We start from the raw sequence: 21,118 nt of genomic DNA, 5'->3' as shown, positions 1-21,118 counted from the left end.
CTGTATAGAGAGAACTAGCTGTTCTTTCCTCTTCCAATCATTGCTTTATTTGCTCTCTCTCTCTCTCTCTCTCTTCTCAACTATTTTCCTCTATCTCTTGTTCACACATACCCATCGTCGGTTCTCAGTTCTCTGCCTCTGTGTTGATACCGATAGAAAGCACTTTCAGAAGAATAGGCCCACGCATTCCTGTGTCATTATATTCGGGGAGATTACGGTAATGGGTGGAACCGTGTTCATTAAGTAAGCGGAGGAAGAGTGGTTGTATAGAACTTTACAATGTTAGAGTGTCTTTTTTTCCTCAGTGAAGGCCACCCATGCAGACACACAGTCCACAGTGTTCTATGAATTCTGCATTTTGAACGTCGGACTCACTCCCGCCTTAATGAGCTCCAAAGATTTGTCGCGATCAGCTATGCATCTCATCAATGCACTTCAATCAGTCATACAATTCATACAGTCCCTCTGTCTTTGACACACACACACACACACACACACACACACATACACACACACACACACACACACACACACACACACACACACTCAAGTGGCCATTAAAAATGTCATTAATTGAACCACACATCAATTTCGCTTCTGCCTTGCATAGGGAAACACACCCTCCAGCACACACGCTATTAAAACCCAACTCACATTCCCTGCATTTAACCAGGAGTGAAAATGACTATAATTACTGCTGTTCTCGCCGTGGATGAGTGTGACAGTCAGGGCGACATGGGGTATGGTTTGATGCAGCAATCTAAAATTAAACACAACACACGTAAACACAAGCATAATAGCAGAAACATTCAATTACTTGTAATTAAGGTGCCGAAATCTACGGCAGTGGAGTCAATCAATCTCTTCCCCCTGAAAGAAAGACAGAGAGAAAGAGAGGGAGGGAGGGAGAGAGAGATCACATGAGCCCAGGCTGATTTTTTTCTATCTCCCCCTTGCTGCAAAATGCCAGTGGAATTTGCATGTGTGGTGTAACACGGCGGCGGCATATGCCAGATCATCGTGTCACACTCTCAAAAGAGGCCTAAAGACAAATCTCCTTTCATGATGAGCACCGAGAACAGGATGCTGCATTTCAAACAAGACATATAATGTTGAAATATTACGCGAGGTCGTAATCCATTTTAATATCTGGTGGCAGAATCTCATGTCGTCTGATAATAATTCTCTCTCTCCATCTCTCTTTTTTTTTAACTCACTCATTGTCTCATGTTCCCTGAGGAAATTGGATCTTACAAGTTTATTACTGGCAAAATCCATTCCCTTGTATGTGTGTGTGTATGGGATATTTTAGCCATCGTGCATCAAGCTTTCCCCATGGCTTGATAGCTGGCCGTCAAAGGCACATTCAGAAAGCACAGCTCCACTCCTCTAAGTCTGCAAAGGTGGCTTGAGTCGGCCCAACATGCTGCTGGGCTAGCAGGAACTCAGCCAGGTTGTCATGCGTTTTGTTCACTCTCTCATTGTCAAGTACAGCCCTCCTACCTAAGCGCCTTGACATCAACTGCCACAGATGTGGGCTGGAGGTTAAAGCCTCTGGCTTATCTCTGGGTCGTTTCATGGTATTCACAAGGTCTGGTCAGCCTTGTCCACTCTTGATGGGACCTCTGCAGCTGTCTCTTCAGTGGTGTCACATCTCATGAGCACAAACAAGAGACAAAAGTGTCTCTGCTATTTGAACCAGCAATTAATTCAGTCAGGCTTTCTTTGTCACGGGACAAAGAATAAAAGCTCACAGTATGAGCTTTGTGTAGGAGTAATGACAGTAAGTATGGCTGTAGACAGGGTGGAGGTAGCTCTGCTTTTATGTGCCACTCTTTGGTGTGTTTTCTGATCCGATGCCAGTGACCATAAATGATGACAGCGCAGAGATAATTATCTCTAACAGATTGGGATCTTTGATTTGCCTGTTTGTGTGCTGTGACAAGGACACTTCTTTGGCGAGCTCCTTCCACAAAACAATTTGGGAAAGGGGTGTTTATTTTTTTTTGCGTGGGGGGGGGGAATGGTGTCGCATAAACTCATCCACTCTTTAACTGAAACACAGAGGTTGTGTACAACTTCTGCCATGCCTCTGAATTATGAGGCTACCCAGCTCTCAGCATCTGTCTATGTCTGCCACTTCAAACCCGATGGACCAGCCAAGCATGTCACAAGAAACAACACAGCAGAGCAGACAGACCGTGCAGGGAAATAGTCTTTCTTTCCTTTTTGGATGGAACAAATGAAATATCCTAAATTGCATACTTCTTGCCCCTGACAGTGTTCAGCTCTGATTGGTTGGTTATTTATGTCTTCTGGAGATGTCACTTGCATATCTCAGCGTGCCCAGTCGACCGTCCTCTGAAAGGACCATGTCTGTGGTGACGCATCAGCGGCATGAGGCATGAAGGCTGTGATGAGTTGAACTTCTATGCACTCCGCTCCTCTGACTCCACCAGTGCTTTGACAGGATGACGCTGGCGTTAACATATTTTCATGTGAGAAATGTGCTTCCAATTTTTTTGTTTTGTCATTTTTAAACTGGAGCAATCCACTGAGCGAATTCCCATCAGAACACTAAAAAGTTTGTGTCAAAGAGAGAAAGAGAGAGGGAGAAAGAGAGAGAGAGGCGGGGGGTAGAGATATAAGGAAAACGGAAACACTTAACAGGAGATTCTTCATCTCAACTGAAAAGCACTCGCTGCACTTTCTCACCATCTCAATTTCTTACTCTCGCTGGTGTCATTAGTCCCAGTGCAGAAGGGGTGGGGAGGGGGCATCTTCTCTTCTAAGCACAGAGATAGCAGTTTTTGTCTCTCTAGATTCTCACATTCACACACACACACACACACACACACACATGATGGAAAAGTGAGGTGTCTGTCCCCAGAGGCATTTTTTTTCTAAGCACAGTAGAGGTGTGATTTATGTTGGTCACGAGGTGAGACCCTCTGTAGGTTATCATGGTAATAGGCATTTCCACTGCCACAATATCCATATGCCTTTAATCTCATGGGTATTTATCTGAAATGTATCTGATAATTCATACTTTAATGAGCAAGTGGTGTTTGAATATGCACATTTCTACAGCTTATTAACACCTTAAATCTCATCTCATCATTATATTATAAGAATATCTGTTGTTAACTATTACTATTGTGAAATAAGATACAGAATCAAGATGATGAGATGTGTTAGATTTGTAGGTGGGTGTGAAATGAACATTTTAGGTGGCTCCGAGAATGTGACGCCATGCTTATCCCAGTATGGGGAACATTCTTGGATAATAAGCCACAGATGTTATGAATTTATGCAGAATGTTATGAATTTATTAAGATTAGTTCATGATGAGCATACAAAGTGAAGTTGCCCATCAATATTGAAAGCGAATCTTCCTGCCCACTTAGGCTGTTAAGTAAACACGCATGAGCACTATTAATCTCTAAAATGACAAATTCCTCACACACCTGCAGCCTGGTGAGTTTTTTGCCTAGCAGACATCTAATTGAATCTGAGATGAAGTAGCAGCCTTTGTTTTTCTTTGTCTATTATTTTTTTTTTCCCTCCCTGTATGCTAGGACCTCCATGCTTCGAGTCCCCCTTAGCTGGACTCCGTGGACAGGTTGATGGAGCACGCTGACCTCTGCTTGTGCGGCAGCTATTGATATGCAAGTTAACAACGCGGCGTGGCGCTGAGCGAGCTCAATTAACGACACACTACGAGGATGAGTCTCCTGTGGGCGCCGTTCGACATTTACGCCCCTCCTCAGTTAAACTTTGATCAATCAGGCCCTCGCAGTCAACAGCGATTCATCTCCCAGACAGGATGGATGGGGAGAGGGCTACACTGTTCCTGATGATAGACTAGTATTTGAGAGCTCCGTTCGTAGTTTCAGTCTGTCTTCGCAGACGAGAGCAACTGTCACAACTCCTCTGAAGAAAAAAGGGTGAAACTATGACGGGTAAAACCATCTGTCATGACCTGATGTTTTTTTTTTTTTCATAACTGGTTTTTTAAAGTAATTTGCTTTGTCACATATGACAGCAGATTCAGGCAGAGTGCTCCAACCCAGGAAAAGTAAAAAAAAAAAAAAAAAAAACAGTAAGATATTGACAGCTGCAGAGCCCTCTCCAAAATGTAGCCATGCTTCCAGTTTTTTAACACCGCTTCAGAATGTTAGCGGTGAGCGCGCCGTGTTTGTAAAATGAATCTGTGACAGCCCGAACGATGTCGGGTTATTCAGGTATTAATGGGAGGCAGCTTTATCTCCTTCCCCAGACTCTGGTTTGTCTCCCGTTCTCTCTCCGGGTGAGAAATTGCTCTTGGTTCGCCTCTCCAACTGTAATTTGCCTGTCTCCTGCCTCCTCCTCCTCCTCCTCTTCCCCCTCCTCCTTCTCCCCTTCCCCACCCCCATCACACCCCCATATCCCAATCATTTTTCCCCGGGTGTATCTTCTGTCACCGTTGCCTGCGTCTGCCCGTGTGTGTGTGTGTGTGTGTGTGTGTGTGTGTGTGTTTGGTCTGCCTGCAGCAGTGTGCTGCTGCCTGAGCTCCTGAAAGGCCCCATCAGAGGGAATCATTTAGCGGGGCCCACTGCGCCGATGCCAGGGCCTGCCCGAGCCTGGGTCTCGGGGGCGAACAGGAGCCATGGCGGCGGTGGGCCCTTGGCAATAGCCCAGCTGCAAGCTGGTGAGGCCGGGGTGAGAGCCGGGGTAGCAATTGGTGGAGGCGGTTGCAGGCAGAGAGGTGTGGAGATAATAGCCCCAACAGGGAGATGATATGCAAGGCGCAAGCACTTTAAGAAAAGGAGGCTAAGTCAATTCAGCTGTGAAGGAGGCTTCAATGGCGCATGGAGTTGTTCAAGGCATTACCTTCGAGCTTATGTGCCTCTGATTTTTTTCTCTCTCCCTCGTTCTCTCTCTCCATCTAGTTCTGTGGGCCTCTGTCTCTTTTGCTGAATTAATTACAAATCCAGAACAATAGTTTTGAGCTGGAGCCTTTGGCCGCTTACCCCCCTCCAGCCAGCGAGGAGCAAACGCACCAGGCAAAACTCAACAATTTTATGATCCTTAAAAAATCTGTCTTTTTTCTTTTGTTTTTTGTTTTTTTTTGTGTGTGTGTGTGCTTTTGCCTTTTGATGAGAACCAAAAGCCAGGTACAAATGAAGAGCAAATAAAAACTTGGCGTGCGGTGATGAATGAATGTGTGTGTGTGTGTATGAAGGAAGACTGGCTGGCTAGCTGGAGCACTTTGAAGTTCATCTACAGCATGTGGCGCTGTGGCTCGGCGTGACTCAGTGGAATCCCATAAGCTGCTGTACTATCTCAAACGACCAGACTCAGGGCTTGCTTTAATCATTACTAGGCAACTGACTGTATTTTATCCCCCCATACGAAGCCTCCCGTGCTAAACAAAACAAGCAAAACAATTTGAGTAAACAGCGCTGGGGGAAGTGACATGAGACGGAGAAGGAGAGAGGCAGGATGTGAGGGAAGGAGGGAGGGAAAGAAGTCCATTTGGTGAATGGACGGATGAGGACAGAGAGCTAAGGAGGGGTGTAGGAGGAAGTAGACTTAAGACTCCAAAAAATATTGATCACAAACACTTGACACAAGACAGCCAGCAGTGGGGATTAGCGTGCTATTTAAGAGTCTGCATTAATTAAAGGCATACTGTAGTTGGGCAAAGAGCAGAAGCCTGAGGAGACCAAGAGAGGAAGGTAGGCCATAACAAAGGTGGAGACACTGGCAGATAAGAAAGACAGAGACACAATGGTGTGTGTGTGTGTGTGTGTGTGTGTGTGTGCTTGTGTTGGAGGGACGATACATAAGAAAGACTAAGTTTAAGGACGGCAGTGAGGCACTGGAGAGAGCACGTCAGAGTCGGGGGGGGGGGGACAATTCTTCATTCAAAGCAAAAGCAATACGAGTCAGACAGTCAGATGCAATGAAGATGAACAGAAACAGAGAGAGAGAGAGAGAGAGAGAGAGAGACAGGTGGCGGACGGTAAGACAAAGACCAATAGAGACAGCTCACGAAAAAACACAAAGCGAATGGATTGATGAAGCGCAGACGAAAAAATCCCTACCTGGCCCTGAAATATGAGCAGGGCTTGAAAGATAGGAGAGACAAAGAGAGAGTTGCTATTTTCTCCTTCTCCCTCCTCCTCCTCCTCCTCCTCCTCCTTTTATACCGGAGCCCTGGGAATGAACATAGGCTTCATTATGATTAGCTGGGTAGGGACCCTGGTACAGTTAATGAATTGACATTAAGGCAGGATCAATGGCGGGGCTGCTGGGGTCTGAGAATGCGCACTTCATGAAGGGGGATTACTTTCTTAAGATCAAGGTTCCCCTCTCTCTCTCTCTCTCTCTCTCTCTCTCTCTCTCTCTCTCTCTCTCTCTCTCTCTGCCTCTCTTCTCCACTCCACCCCTACCCTCCTTGAGCCACCACCCCCACCCCCACACCCATCTCCTTGACTCACTTGCTCCAGAGATCATCTCTTCCCCTCTCTGTCCAACATACTGAGGGCACGCGGCCACTCTGAGCCCATGCAGGTCACCTCTCTCCATCTCTCTCTTGGAGCGCTTCTCTTTGAACTATGTAGGCTAACAGGATATGGCAGTGATGCTTAGGTCTATGCTGTGTTTGTCCTGACGACATTTGTCTCCCTGCCCCCGCCCCACCCCGCGCTGTGCGCGTCTCGGCTGATGGAGCGTGACGCCGGCACGAGCTCAAGGACACGAGTTCAAGTCGCCGTGGAATCCACGAGTATGATGAATGCTGGCGCCGCTGCCCACGTTGTCACTTCGGTGTCTGTGAAATGTAAATGTGGCTGTGTTGTGCAGGAGCGGTCTGCCGCTGCTCGGTGGATAAAGGATAGCTTACGTCTGCGGACACGGTGTCCGTGTGGGTTTGGTATAGCGTTTGCTTGTGTCCTTCATTAGGCTACAGTACCTCTGCAGTGCATATCACTTTGTGTGTAACTCACCGAGACTGTTTTAGATCACCGGTGCTGACATGCCAGGATCATTTCTATCAGTATCCAATCCTGTATGCAGTAACACACTCGGGTGCGAGTATCCAGTTTCACTTCATGTCTATATTTGTGCTGCTGTGTGTGTCGGTGTTTATCAGTGAGTGCAGCACAGCGCGTTTGCGTTAGCTCGATGACCCAGGTCAGGGCCACAGGTCAGGCCTGAAGCAACGTGGGCCACGTCCCCATAGGTCTGTTGTCTGGGCCCATCACTCCTGCTACAGCCCGGGCAGCAGTTCCCCCAGCGGTTCCGCCGGCTTCGCCTGGCCTCGCCTGGCCTCGCCTCGTGACTCAGCTACTCGTTGCCTCCACTCCTCTAATAAGCAACAATGGCTTGTTGTTTTTGCCTCACAGTTTTTCTGCACAGCTGCACTCGAACAACAGCTCCCCGTAGTCTTTCTTTGGGAGCGTACACACAGCTTTTGAACATGTGCATGTGTGTGTGTGTGTGTGTGTGTGTGTGGCCCTGCAGGTGTGTGTGTGTGTGGGGGGGGGGGGGGGGGGGGGGGGGGGGTACCAGTGAGTCTCCCTGTGCATACTCCAGGACCATTCCACAACATGTGTAGCACCAAATTCACCTGCACTGAATGAATTATTAATCTTTCCAAATCTAGGACACGCAAGTGGTTTGTATGCACAGCAGGTGCTGTAAACATGCATATATTTTAAAAAGTGGAGTATTTTTAAGGACAACTTCAAAGATCATTGGAAGGATGCCAATATTGGGTGAAGTGAGCTGGAAAATAGAAGCATTCAGCTCCAGAACAGCTTTGAGTCCACTGACCTGATTGGAGGGGCAGGCTTTTCACGCTTTGAATGATTCATCACCAAAAAGCTTTTACCTACCCTGGCTCTCCACCAATTACACTCATAGCCATGGCCACTCAAGCCGCTTGCATGAAGCTGATTGGGTAACGGAGGTGTTTGAGTGACCCGGTAATTGATGTCTTTGTTTGCCTGATCTCTGACTTAGCAACACGCTTTCTCAGAGAATTAGCGGACGATGGGGGAATTAGTCGAGTTCAAAAGGATGCCTTCTATCCTGAGGCACTCAATTAAGCTATCACAGACTATGACAGAGCATTAAAGGCCGTAAGATGAATTAGTGTTGGGATTAATGGCAGAAGTTTTTTGAAGGGGATACTGGTGATTAGCGAATGACGCAGCAGCAGAGACTGCTTTATCCCTCCAGGTTGTTTAGAAAGGCAGGTTGTGGGGAGGCCATCTTGGCTGTAACAGCTCTAACGGCTTGCACTGCTCGGCTGGAAGAACAGGAAGCTTGCACAGAAATTGGGGCCAGAGCTGCCAGGACAGCCGGGCCCAAGAAGACGGAAGAGGGACAGGCTGCTCTGTTGCCTCAAGGCTCCATTCCCACATCTTTTTCTTTTTTTTTTGTAATGGCACGCCAGAGAGGCCTTCCAAGAGATTGAGGAACTAAAGAGTGTGGAGTCTTTCGACAGTACCACATCGTGGAGTCTCTTTACATTAAAAGAAGCTACACTATGAAGAATTAGCTCATTACTGCAAGCACTTAAAGACAGCAATGAACAGCAACGGGAGACATCATTATGGGGGAACTGTTATGTGTGTGCGAACAGGTATGAAGCCATTAGCTGAGACATGACAGCTGCCATATGATGGTCATTATCAGAACTCGCTTAGCCTATGATGGACACAATGGGAACAGCCTGCATCCTAATCATTCAGCAGCCTCACTCGGGAAGTTCACTCGCAGGCAAACACATTAGCATCTTCAACAGCTGAGGCTACATGGGAGAATAATATGCGAACCAAACACCTACAAGACAGCTCTCGGATGCTAATACCCTCAGTGACCGAACAGCAGCACTGAGAGTGTAAGAGGGAGGAAGAGGTGCAGAAGGTACTGAGGATACTCATGTTTCCTGTGCAGATAGGATTAATAACCATTAAAGATCCATTAAAGTGCCTTAATCAAAAGGCAGGTATTAAACAGCTGTGTATTCCTCAGCTGTCCGCCCCTGGTTCTGCCTCCATGGCCGTTTAAATCCTGCCTTAATAACCACACTGGCTCTCCCCTTCCCCACCGACTCCACAAATCTTCCCTTTTTATTCTGCACATGCTCCATATGGCTCCGCATGCTTCCAGCAGCTAATTTTAGCTCCACTGATCCCTCATCCTGAAAAACGTCAGCTTGTCTCTCGCCGCCATCCTTTCCTTGTTTTATTCCGGTGAGTGTGTGAGTGTGTGAGTGTGTGCATCAGAGGAAGGAAGAGAGAGAATGTGTATATAAGAGAGAGACAGGGGGGTGAGGAGATGTAGAGTGTAGTGTTTAAACACACAGCACGCACAGGTGCAATTGGCTCAGTAGCAGGATCTCATGCTCACACCTGTCCCATTGTCTCTAGCTGACTTTCCCCAACCCTGTATTCTCTCTCTCTCTCTCTCTCTCTCTCTCTCTCTCTCTCTCTGCCATCTATCCGTCATCTCAGTCTATCCCCCACCTCGGATTCACTCATTGTTTTGTTTTGTCATTTTTTTTTTTTAGGTGAGCTTTGGCATGACTATTGGGTTATTTGGCCCAAGAGTGGGCACCCGTATCAAACCACGGTTGTAAAAAAACAGCAACAACAACACTGACACAGACATCAATAATGAAACATCCAATCTCATCCATTTAGTTCAGATGGCGCTTGGCAGAGCACAGCCCTGTTCCCCGGACTGCTGCCTGCTGCCCACTCCTGCAATATTACCACCAGCTCTACTGGGCGCCGTTAAACGCCACTGGAATGGCATCAACGCCTCATTTTATTGTTGACAGTGAATTTTCGACCGCACAGCACCAATCTCCTGTGCTTACGCAGTAAAAGCTGTTCACGCGCTTGTACTCACACACACTCGCACACACACGGGCATACAGAAAAAAGATGGCCTCCAAGAGCACTCTATAGAGTTATATAAGGTGCCTTAAAATGGCTTTATACACTTATACTTCTATTAACCTTCTGGAAACATATCAAACGTACCTTGTTTGAACGTGGGAGATCCAATTCATTTCTTCCCTCTGCCTACAGTATATTGGATGGTGAAGGATACTTGCTTCATTCCTTCAATGTCAGGACTACTCTGTTGAATCCCATCAGAAAAAGCTTTAAGATTTTATATGGCATGCCCCATATGTCACATCAGCGCCTGTTTGTATTGATACTTTTGACATGACAGCTGACACGTGGTGGCTGTTATTTCCAGACTGCAGCAGTGCACACTCTCCTAGTGGCTTTTGGGAAATGGTGGCTAAAACAAGACGGTATCCCCTCTGAAGTTTGTTAAAAACAGCTCTTTATTCCAACAAGAATTGACCGTCTTTGCCGTTTTCTTGCTGCCCCCTCAGATGCCTTTCCCAAGGATTTATTTGGTGCCCTCAGGCTGCAAGCAGTAGAAATGTAAAATTAATAGGGGACACCAGCTGTGGCTCTGGGTGCAGTAGCAAGAGCTGGAGCTGCAGGGTGCACTGTGTTCCACTAAAGGTCAGTCTGGTGGAATTTGCACCTGGTTATTGGTTCTAATGATTCACAACAACAATTCTTCCAGTGCGAGTGTGTCAGCTCCTGGGTAACACACATCCCCAGGCAGGAGGGGCAGTTTTAATAAGAGGTGATACTGAGGCACTGATGCTTTTTGCTAAACATCTTTTTTTTTAAGTTATACTTTTATACGTATTAGGACTTATTGAGCAGGGGAGAGAAATGGTGAGTGAGTTCAGTAAGTGACCTCAGGTCAAACTCAAACCTGGGTGCCCTTGGGTGCCCTTGGGAGCCCATAGATAATATGGAATACTGAGCATTTGATGCTACCACTCAACCTCTGTAAGTCAGTGTTAATAGCAGAGGGTTCAGGTGAGAATTTAAGGTTATTAAAAGGATGAAGTAACAAATTAGATTGAACTTTCATTGTGCTCAGAGATTTCAAAGAACACAAAACTTTTGTCTTCGGCCTTAAAAAGGTCTACGGTTGACAGTGATATATTTCTTCTGACAGTTTAACTACTCCCACACAAAGCTGCGTTTATACCTCATTAGTCAGCTCAGAGCTTGTAGCACAAAGGGGTTTTCTCCCTTGTTAAAAAATCAAAGGGTAATATCAAAGGTATAAGTTTTACAGTATTATAAAGTAACCAAAATATTTATCATTATAGTACAAAATCTTATTCACTGTGTATTGACTTGGTTAATCAACTTATTAAAGCAAATAAGCAACCTCACTATTGCTTGTGTATTAGTAATTAGTGTATATCGAAATATCTGGGGTCCCATCAATGCCACCTACTGTATTAAGTCGTCATTTATAATTACCCAATGATTTAGTTCATAAATTGAAGCAATCTTGTTAATTACTTTAATAATTACCACCAATTAAGTAAAACAGGGAGGTCAATTAAAACCTGCATTTGTAGTAAGTGCTAATTAGACACAGATGTTTACATAATGTTCACATGGCCACAATGGCAGGTCTCTGATCTTTGCTCTCAAAGTACAACACTCACTTAACACTCACTAAACATATAAGAATAAAGAATAAAAAACATGGCAGCTGAACAACAAAGCAGAACAGTAAGAATGGAATGAAGAGCAGTAGAATATGGCTATGAATAAGTGTAATTACAGTATGTACATTTGCAATAAATAGAACATTATGGGTGGGATAGGGCAGTGCAAATGTCCCTGTCAAGGTTGCCATGGTCGTGGACACCTCAACAGGCACAGGCAAGGTACAATATATAATGGAGAGAGGGTAGGAATAGTACAATATCAGTATAGACTGAGATTTAAGATTTAAATAAATATAAATATAGTATAAGGCAGTTCATTGCAATGATAATGTATGAATAACAACGTGAGGTAGATGAGCAGAACAGTGTTGATAGACTTTGTTCAGTGTAAGGGTGGGGGCTATTTCTGGGCGTTCAACAGAGTGACTGCTTGGGGGAAGAAGCTGTCTTTATGTCGGCTGGTTTTGGCGAATAGTGCCCTGTAATGCCTACCAGAGGGAAGGAGGTTGAACAGTTTGTGACCAGGATGTGAGGGGTCTGCAGAGATTTTTGCTGCCCTTTTCCTGACCCTGGACCGGTACAGGTCCTGGATGGAGGGAAGGTCGGCCCCAATGATCCTCTCTGCAGCCCAAATTGTCCGTTGCATTCTGGCCTGTCCCGCAGACAGTAATGGAGGTGCAGATGACGGACTGAATGATGGCTGAGTAGAAAGTGGTCCTTAGGCAGATTAAACTTCCTAAACTGTCTCAGGAAGCATAACCTCTGCTGGGCCTTTTTCTGGATAGAGTCAATGTGGGGAGACTATATTAGGTTCTGTGAAATGGTTGATCCCACGAACCTAAAGGAATCCACAGTGGACACTGTCGTTCTGAATGGCGAGGGGTGGGGGGACTTCTCCTGGGTCAAATCGATGACAGCGGTGTCATCTGCAAACTTCAGGAGTTTTACAGACGGGCTCTTTGAGGTGCAGTCATTAGTGTAGAGGGAGAAGAGCAGTGGGTGTAACCACCATCTTAGCAAGGGGGGATACATTTCTATATTTTCTTGTTACCATGTGGCCGTCCCCATGGTTTTGTTTATTACACACACATCCTTCTAGCATTCTAAGTGAGATTAGCCATTCTGGCATTCATTCTTAGAGTCCATACTCAGTGCATTTCACTTTGCGTTCTGTTGAGCCCTCTGAACCTAGGCTGCCCCCCGCCCATGTCCAAATCCATACCATCAGGTGAAAGCTCATGAATAAACTCTGAAATTTTCAGAGTCGTGTCAAAATCGTATGGTTCTGTTAGCTGGTTAAAGAAGGGCTAGTCCAATAAATATGTGTTTATTGCGATGCTATTAGTTTGTATGCTCAAAAGCCCTTTTTTAGGAGCATTACTATGCAGTGCCTGTAGAGGAGAGGGCATTATTTATGGCCAAATGAGAGCGAGGCTGCAAACAGGCCAACGCTTATCAGGGTCCTTAGAGAGAAACAGGAAATTGAGTTTGTCCAGCGTAATGGTGAGAGAAGTCACACCAAGAGACAGACAGACCGTTTCTCTCCTATTAGCAAATATGTGTTATTCATGAGGGCAAATTTAGTGTGAACTATGTTTCATTGATATTCCACACAGTGACTTTGCAGTTGTCCGTCTTGAGACCGTAGTCATTTTATTTCCATTCTTTCCTTTATTTATTCCCCACCCCCCTACTCAACAATGGTGGTGGGGGTGGCGGTTTCGGGATTAGGGGAGGGGTAAGGTCATCAAGGTGAAACGTCAGTCCCAGTTGCTAGCTGATTAATAATTTTCAGCAGAACAAGTCATCAGGTTCCCACATAAGCAGCCTGAATTGGGAGCAGTTGCAGCACTGTGCATAGAAAGCAGAAAACAAGGAAGGGATGAAGTGGTGTGACTTCTGGTATCACACGCACGACTGAGCGTTTGCTATTGGTGTCTTCAGAAATCCATTTTCTCTCCTCTGAGAACTTCAAACAGGCGTCATTATTGGCGTAGCGAGAGCTGTGGCGTGGTCAAAGCCCGTTAAAAATAAAATCAATTCAGACGGTCGGGCCTCATTGAGAGAGGAGATAATATGATAATGCACCTTCGCCGTTTCCATTTTCATTCTCACTGCCCTCCTCGTACACTCTTTTTTGTCTTCCATCATCATTTCATCCTGCTGTGGGGTCCATTCACAGTTTCCTTGATCAGCCAAAAAATATCATCCAGATTGTTTGTGATTCTCCACTATTCCCTTACTGTTCCTCTATTTTTCTCTCTTTCCCTCTTTCTCTTACTTGTTTTGATCTCTCTTCACCACCTATGTCTCATATTCTGCCCCATTTTCTTTCTCTCATTTTTCTCCTCTGTCTCTATCTCTCTCTCTCTTTCTTTCTGTCTCTCTCTTCCTTCTCTTTCTCTTTTTGATTTTGCTTCCACTCTCTCTTTACCTCTCTCTCTCTCTCTCTCTGTGCGGGTGTAAATTGCAGTGTGTAAGTGATCCAGCTGGCTGCCACCGGCTGGGATTGGGGAGGTGACAGGTGTAAGGCAGCGGGTCTCTGAGGGCTGGAGGCTCATTCGCACCAAGCAGCATCACACAGCAGCATCCATGCTCCTGCGTCCAACAGCAGTGAACACAGTTAGATGCTCGAGCATCCTTTGACATCCTCTGTCCCACCCCGGAGAGGGCAGATCCATACTACACGTGTTTGCCTTGTACTAGATCTGTGGTCCTGCTGACCACAGCTGCCGGAGAGTGACAGGCAGCAGCGGCACCAAGGTCATGTCATTGTGGGTTCAAGAAGATTCCCAGAGGCAGCTGATCTGGAAGAGGTCAGACTCAGGCTCGGTTTAGATCAGGGTCGGATCTGTCTTGGATCAAATACTGTCTGAGAAGTGTCCTTGACCGCGCTTAAAAGTGACTTTGGATAAGGCTGGATGCAAAAGCACTAAGTGTGAGGGAGAATAGAGTTGCCAGAATAGAGTTGCTGCTATATACAATGCAGCTCCCTGTTTCCTCCTTTATATTAGAGGCCGCCTACGGAACTGCGGCAGAACTAATTAAACATCCAGCGGAGGAATACGGGCTCTGGAAAGAGGAGGAAGACAGGAAGTGTGGAGGAAATAGCAGAGAGACCTCGCCGTGTCATCCTCGATTAGTGCGAAGCTTATAGGGAATCACATGGGGACCATATAGCCGAAACTCCACCTTCTCTGCCCATTCATCAGTTGGAATATTCAAGCAATACTATATTCCGAGCAGTGTAGGTAATAATACCATACCATAATGATATCACCAAGTAGAGCTTCAGAGCAAAAGTAATCAAAATCACAGCCAGAGGAAAGTTGTCAACAGAAGATGGAAGGTAGAGGAACAATAGGCCTACTGGTCATCTGGGGAGAGTGCAGTCATTTTGCTAGCCCGGTGGAGATATTAGTTGTATAATGGCCTGAGGATAAACTGTGAAATAATAATGTCTGAATGAGCCACTGATTGTGCAGTGTGTCACACAACACTAAGTGATGTGTGTGAAAAAGAGTTTAAAAATCGATACTATGAGGGGGGGGGGGGGGCAACACTGTATTTTGTCCACACAAATGTGAGTGCAATTGTTCCGCCATCCAACATGGAGCTGTTTACCTTGTCCTTTTGTGTTTATTTGTCTGCCATCCAACCAATCTTAATTTCCCCAGAGAAATCCAGCCCTCTTCCACACATTTACACAAAGAGCAGGTGCCTCACTCAATACATCACTGTATGGAGACTGAGAGGGGGAGAGAGAGTAAGAAAGAGAGAGAGAGAGAGAGAAAGAGAGAGAAAGAGAGAGAGGGAGAGAGAGGAGGAAAATACAGAGAGGAGGAGAAAGCAAGAACCTACAAAAAAACGGCCCTCAGTATGATACACTTTTTCCTACTTGCAATGTCCATCCTTGTAAATCCATAATATATCCACCTCTCCATTGCATACTAGATTCCTTCAATCAATTCAAATCAGATCCATTTTATCCATGCCCATTGTTGTGGAATTGGCTCCTCGAAGTGTATTTCTAGCCTGATTGCTTTCGCTGATTGCATTTTAGAGATGGCTGAGATATTGCTACTAGTATACATATTGAATTTCCTGAATGTTATTGTATTATAATATTACTGATTGCCTCAGACCTATATACTCCGAAATGTTGACAAACTTAGGTGTGTATTGACAAAAACCCTGCAATTAAAAAAATTACAGATCACTAAAGTCAACAGCATATCAAAATGCAAACATGAATAAACATGGACATTTAAAAACAGCTACAAAATGCTCCTGTATCCTTTGGAGGGATTTTCTCTCTTCCTTTTTTCTCTTTTGAAAAGCTGCCAAATGGAGGAATCCAAAACATTTTTTGCAAACTATGGTTAATTAGAGACAGAAAATGTCAGCAATGCGGAGAGGAATGGAACCCTCATATTTCTTGGCAGAAGAGGGTGGAAAAAAAATCCAGAGGCGGATAGTGTTATGTAAAATATTCATGTTGACGAGCACATTACACATTTTTGAAGACAACTGAGTATTTCACAGAATCCTTACTTGCTTGGATTTCCTCCTGTAGAAGAACTGTGACTTTTTGAGTCCTACAATGGTGTGCCTTAGTGCAAAGGAAGACACTCTGGTCACGAAACAGATACAGTATTTTTCATTTTTTGCACCACCTCATCAGTGTGACATGACACCCACTTTAACACTGTGGATCACCATATTTTCATGTAGTGAAACTCGGTAGATTTGCCAGTTGAGCCCCTATTGGTAGGATTGGCGAACATATTGCATCAGGACAAACAGGATTATGCCGCTTCTCGGGGGAGTCGGCCGCTCCACAGGTGAAGCACACGGATCCTGCTGCTCTCATTAGTCGCAGGAGGGACTTATCAGCAAAGGTCAGCAAAGGCAGTCTCTGAATGTCACAGCTTAGCCTGACTTGGAGGTTGCAGACACACATACAGAGAGAAAGAGCAGAAGGAGGGGAAAAAACACATCACGTGGGTTAACAGGCACCTCTTTTGCAAGAGAATAAGTCCCTGTTCCTGACTTCCGAATGTGAAATCCAGGGGATTACAACAGTGCTAAGACCTGCATTGATTCTGAAATGAATGGCAGAAATGATGCAGGGAATAACAAATTCCGACGGTCGGAAGCAGGCTTTTTACGCGAGTCCCATTATGGTGAAATATCAGCTGTATGCAAGGCCGCCACTCTGATGAGTGTGGATAAGTCACACAACACGGCCTCAAGGAACCATGACGGGAGTCAGCAGGCACTTTGGAACGCTGTTTAGTAGTCAAGCAGACTCGAGTGAAAATACAGCCACCCTGTTTTCCAGCTCTGTGATTGTTCTTGCGGTTCTGTGCTCCAGGTTTGTGAGTGCTTATGTGTGTGAGTTTGAGTATTTGTTTAGGACAGCTGGAAATGAGTTTCTGATGATGAAAAACTAGAAAAACTCTTGCAGGAACTAGAAAAAACATCAAAGAGTCTCTCTGTCTGCATTCACTCAAAAGAAAAAGGTCTTACCTTAGATTTGGTCTGAGCATACCTTAGACATCAGTGCAGTATATTAAATACAAACACATACATTACACACTCTATACTCACAACACAGAATGCCTATGTACCCACAATACAACCCTGAGGTGCCTGAAACACAGAACAACTACCACAGCAACAACAACAATACCAAAAACCCCTACAACCTTGGGATTGAAAAGTGTGTATAGTGGGGCCAGCAGGTCCCGTGGTCCCTGTGAGTCATGCATCACTTTTTTTTTATCCGAGTTCCTCGGCAGTATAAATACACCTGACACCGCATCTCCCACCACCCTCCATCATCTCCGTCTTTGTCAAGGCTGGAGCTCTTCGTCATGCCCCCCAGCCCTGCCATCTATCCCTCCCACAGTGCCAATCCCAGGCCACTGCATCATATTGATCCCAACCGCTTGCAGATGCCTCACCTGCACACTTGGCTTTGTTTTTTGAGGTATCATACTGTATTTCTGGGGGAAAATAAACTGCTGTGTAGTTTTTGCGGAAAAGAACTTTCTGTTTGCTTTGACCATGACTGATATTTTGTGTGTGTGTGTGTGTTTGAGCAGGCTGTGGGCTGGAGTTCCTGCTGGTCCTTTGTGGTCTGGAGCTGTCCTGGTCGTGCCCGCGCCACTGCATCTGCTACACGGGGCCCAGCACGGTCAGCTGCCAGTCGCACAACTTCCTGTCCGTGCCCGAGGGCATCCCGCCGCACAGCGAGCGCCTCTTCCTGCAGAACAACAAGATCCACCGGCTGCTGCGCGGCCACTTCAGCCCCACCACGGTCACGCTCTGGATCTACTCCAACAACATCACCTACATCGAGCCCAGCACCTTTCACGGCTTCACCGTGCTGGAGGAGCTGGACCTGGGGGACAACCGACACCTGCGCTCGCTGGACTCGGAGACCTTCCGCGGCCTGAGTCGGCTCCACGCGCTGCACCTGTACCGCTGCGGCCTCAGCGTGCTGCCCACCGACATCTTCAAGGGCCTGCGCAACCTGCAGTATCTCTACCTGCAGGTAAGCCTGTCCTGTCTTCCCTTACCTAACCCCGCTTTCCCCTAATGAAGCTATTTCAACAGCATAATGTGCTGCGTAGCTATAACTCTCAGGAGTCACGAGGGTTCAATGACTGCCTCAAACGCCAAGGCTCATATTGCTCGAATAAAAAATTCTCCATTGTTATTTCATTGCCTAATAAAATCTCGGGCACGGTCTCATTTGTGTCGTTGAGACAGACGATCTTATTATCCCATGTTCCCTCCCTCTCTCCCCTCTGTAGGACAACCATTTGGAGTTTCTGCAGGACGACATCTTCGTGGACCTGCACAACTTGAGCCACCTGTTCCTGCACGGCAACCGGCTGTGGAGCCTGCACCAGAACACGTTCCGGGGCCTGGGGGCCCTCGACCGGCTGCTGCTCCACCACAACCGGCTCCAGTGGGTGGACCGGCAGGCCTTCCACGACCTGCGGCGCCTCACCACGCTCTATCTGTTCAACAACTCGCTGGCGGAGCTGAGCGGCGAGTGCCTGACGCTGCTGCCGGCGCTCGAGTACCTGCGGCTCAACGACAACCCGTGGGAGTGCGACTGCAAGGCGCTCTCCCTCTGGGACTGGCTCAAGAAGTTCCGCGGTTCCACGTCGGCGGTGGGATGCGTGGCGCCGGCCGACGCGGCCGGCAAGGACCTCAAGCAGCTGCGCAAGGAGGACTTCCCCAACTGCTCGGGCTCGGAGTCGCTGCACCAGAGCAACACGTGGGGCAGCACGGACAAGGTGTCGCTGAAGAAGGAGCCGCTGCCGGCGCCGCCGCACGCCCCGCGGCCCCACCACCCGCACCGCAACGGACAGTTACCCTCACCACCCTCGCCTCTGCCCCACCCGCCCACCTCCATCAACGGGGAGAACTCCGGCTCGGGGGGCCTCCCTGGAGCGGGGCCCCCGCACAGATCCGGCGGTGGCCGCTCGCGGAACTGCACTCGCCAGCGCACCAAGGGCGGCAAGGGCCGGGGCCTGAACGACGTGCACACCCTCAAGGAGGTGGCCGAAAAGGAGTACTCCTCGCCCGACGGGGGCAAGGATGACCCGACCACCCCGGAGGGCTCCACCCCGCGACGGAAGCACAAGTGCACCCCCCGGACCTCTATGCGGCCCCCTAGCGGGGTGCAGCTGCCAACCGACTGGGCGGCTCCACGGTGGCCTGGGCCACTTCTCTGCAGCTTGCTGGCTGTGCTAGCGGCGCTATCCACGGAACTGATCCTGCGCTGACGCCGCACAGCATCATGGCCATAACAATGACAAAGCAAATCCTCCGACCCACTCAAGCTCCACCACTGGAAGGCCCGTGTGTCCATATGTGTGTGTGTGTGTGTGTATGAGTGAGAGAGAGAGAGAGAGAGAAAAGAGCCTGGTTGTGCTTGTATGTATGTGTGTGTGTGGTGTGTGGTGTGTGTGTGTGTGTGTGTGTGTGTGTGTGTGTGTGTGTGTGTGTGTGTGTGTGTGTGTGTGTGTGTGTGTACTCTGTATGTGTAACTATACCATTGTGTAAGGAGCTTTTGCTGTTTTTAGACTCTCAACTAGACCTATTAACACTGAACATCCAATGTGAGAACCACTCACAGTATTATGTGAGAATGTGGGAGTCTAGATGATGAAGAGGCAGAGGTTCGGGAGAGGCAGAACACAGATCATGCTCGCACTGCCACTGTCGCCATTGCAGTTGATTTTCTCATTTTGTGTTGTCTGGTTTTATTCTTGTACTGTTCATGATAGTTGTGCATCATTAACTGTAAGAGAAGTATGCAGACTGAGACAATGATGATCCTAGGGTCAGACCGAAGTTGACCAGAACGGGACAGTGTTGTCCAATAAAACAGTTTATTTTGTTTTCTTTTTCACTTTTTCAGGTGTGCGAATAGCAGGAAAATGCAAAATGACAATTTTGCATATACAAAGTCGGTCTATTGTCAAATGCAACATTTATTGCCAAATGTGTTTCTTAGTCTGTTGCCAACATAAGTTCTGCTGACATGAGTAGAAAGTAATAGAAAAACATTACTTATCAGCCAAGGAATGCACATTCCGCTTTCACAGTACATTGTCCAAATTTGTCCTTGCTATATAACTCATTGCAGATAAATATACAGTCCATATGACAACCATTCAAGCACATTATTATTTCTTATCGGTGTCGCGTTTATTTCTGCATTTTATTTCTGCTTTTTTCCTTGTCTTCTCCAGAAATTGTTTCAGGTCTCTCCCTTTTTCTTTGATTGTATTTCTTTGCTATTGCACATTACAAAGGTAATTATCTTCTAGCTGCTATATTCTTTGAAAAGAAAATGAAAAAAAAAAAAAACATGTCCCCAAAAGAAAGAAAATAAAAACTCCAGTATGAGTGCATTTAGAAATGTACCAGCCTCTTGTCCTCCCATGTCGTTTTCTTTGATTTTATGACAGCTCTTTGAGACTCAGAGGACGGGCCCAGGCGGGAAACAGTAGGAGAGAATGCTGGGGTGGCCCTGACTGGAGCAAAGGTGAAAATTGAGGATGAACTCAATCTGCTAACGGCCCTTATTCTGCCTGGACATGGCTGTCCCTTTCCATTCAGAGTGTCAAAGGCCTAACGCGGGCCTAGATTAAAAGATGGAGAGAGGGGAGGGGGAAAAAGTACCTTACAACAAAGACTCTCCGTGCTGAGGTGCACTTTCCATTTCAGCGCGACCAAACAAGGACCTTTTGGGAACCAATGAACTGTTTCAATGACTTTGCTGTTCTTTTTTTGTGGACCAGTGGCCACAGGAGGCCTCTCGTACAGACAATCGGTTCTGGAACATTCTTATCAAAGTGGCTGAACAGGCGAGGAGTTGGGATTTTCCTGAGGAGAAACAAAAACATGCACTGCTGATCTGGATGTGCCTCCATACCGAGTTGGTCTTTGTACAAACAAAAACAAAAATTAAAAGAGACTTGGACTCTTATTATTATAAGCTACAAAAGGAGTGGCAGGTCA

General features: G+C 46.7%; 1 protein-coding gene across 2 annotated transcripts in view; it reads left to right on the top strand.

The window, feature by feature from the left end:
• The window catches only part of rtn4rl1b (reticulon 4 receptor-like 1b), a 137,977-nt gene that overhangs the window by 98,513 nt on the left and 18,346 nt on the right, over positions 1–21,118 (top strand). Inside the window, exons 2-3 of one of the 2 annotated variants that reach the window (XR_006022917.1) lie at positions 17,677–18,128; positions 18,391–19,478. Coding sequence is in view for 1 of the 2 variants with exons in the window: in XM_042063647.1 (XP_041919581.1) it covers positions 17,677–18,128; positions 18,391–19,374 (1,436 nt within the window). In the remaining variant the exon portion in view is untranslated. Of the gene's footprint in view, positions 1–17,676; positions 18,129–18,390; positions 20,419–21,118 lie in introns of those variants that run through there. The other variant, XM_042063647.1, reaches the window with a different exon arrangement.

This window comes from Alosa sapidissima, chromosome 15, assembly GCF_018492685.1.
Source record: "Alosa sapidissima isolate fAloSap1 chromosome 15, fAloSap1.pri, whole genome shotgun sequence".
In the NCBI taxonomy this organism is placed as follows: domain Eukaryota; kingdom Metazoa; phylum Chordata; class Actinopteri; order Clupeiformes; family Clupeidae; genus Alosa; species Alosa sapidissima.
Note: the sequence above shows the minus strand (reverse complement) of the source record. Positions and strands in the feature narration are given on the sequence as shown.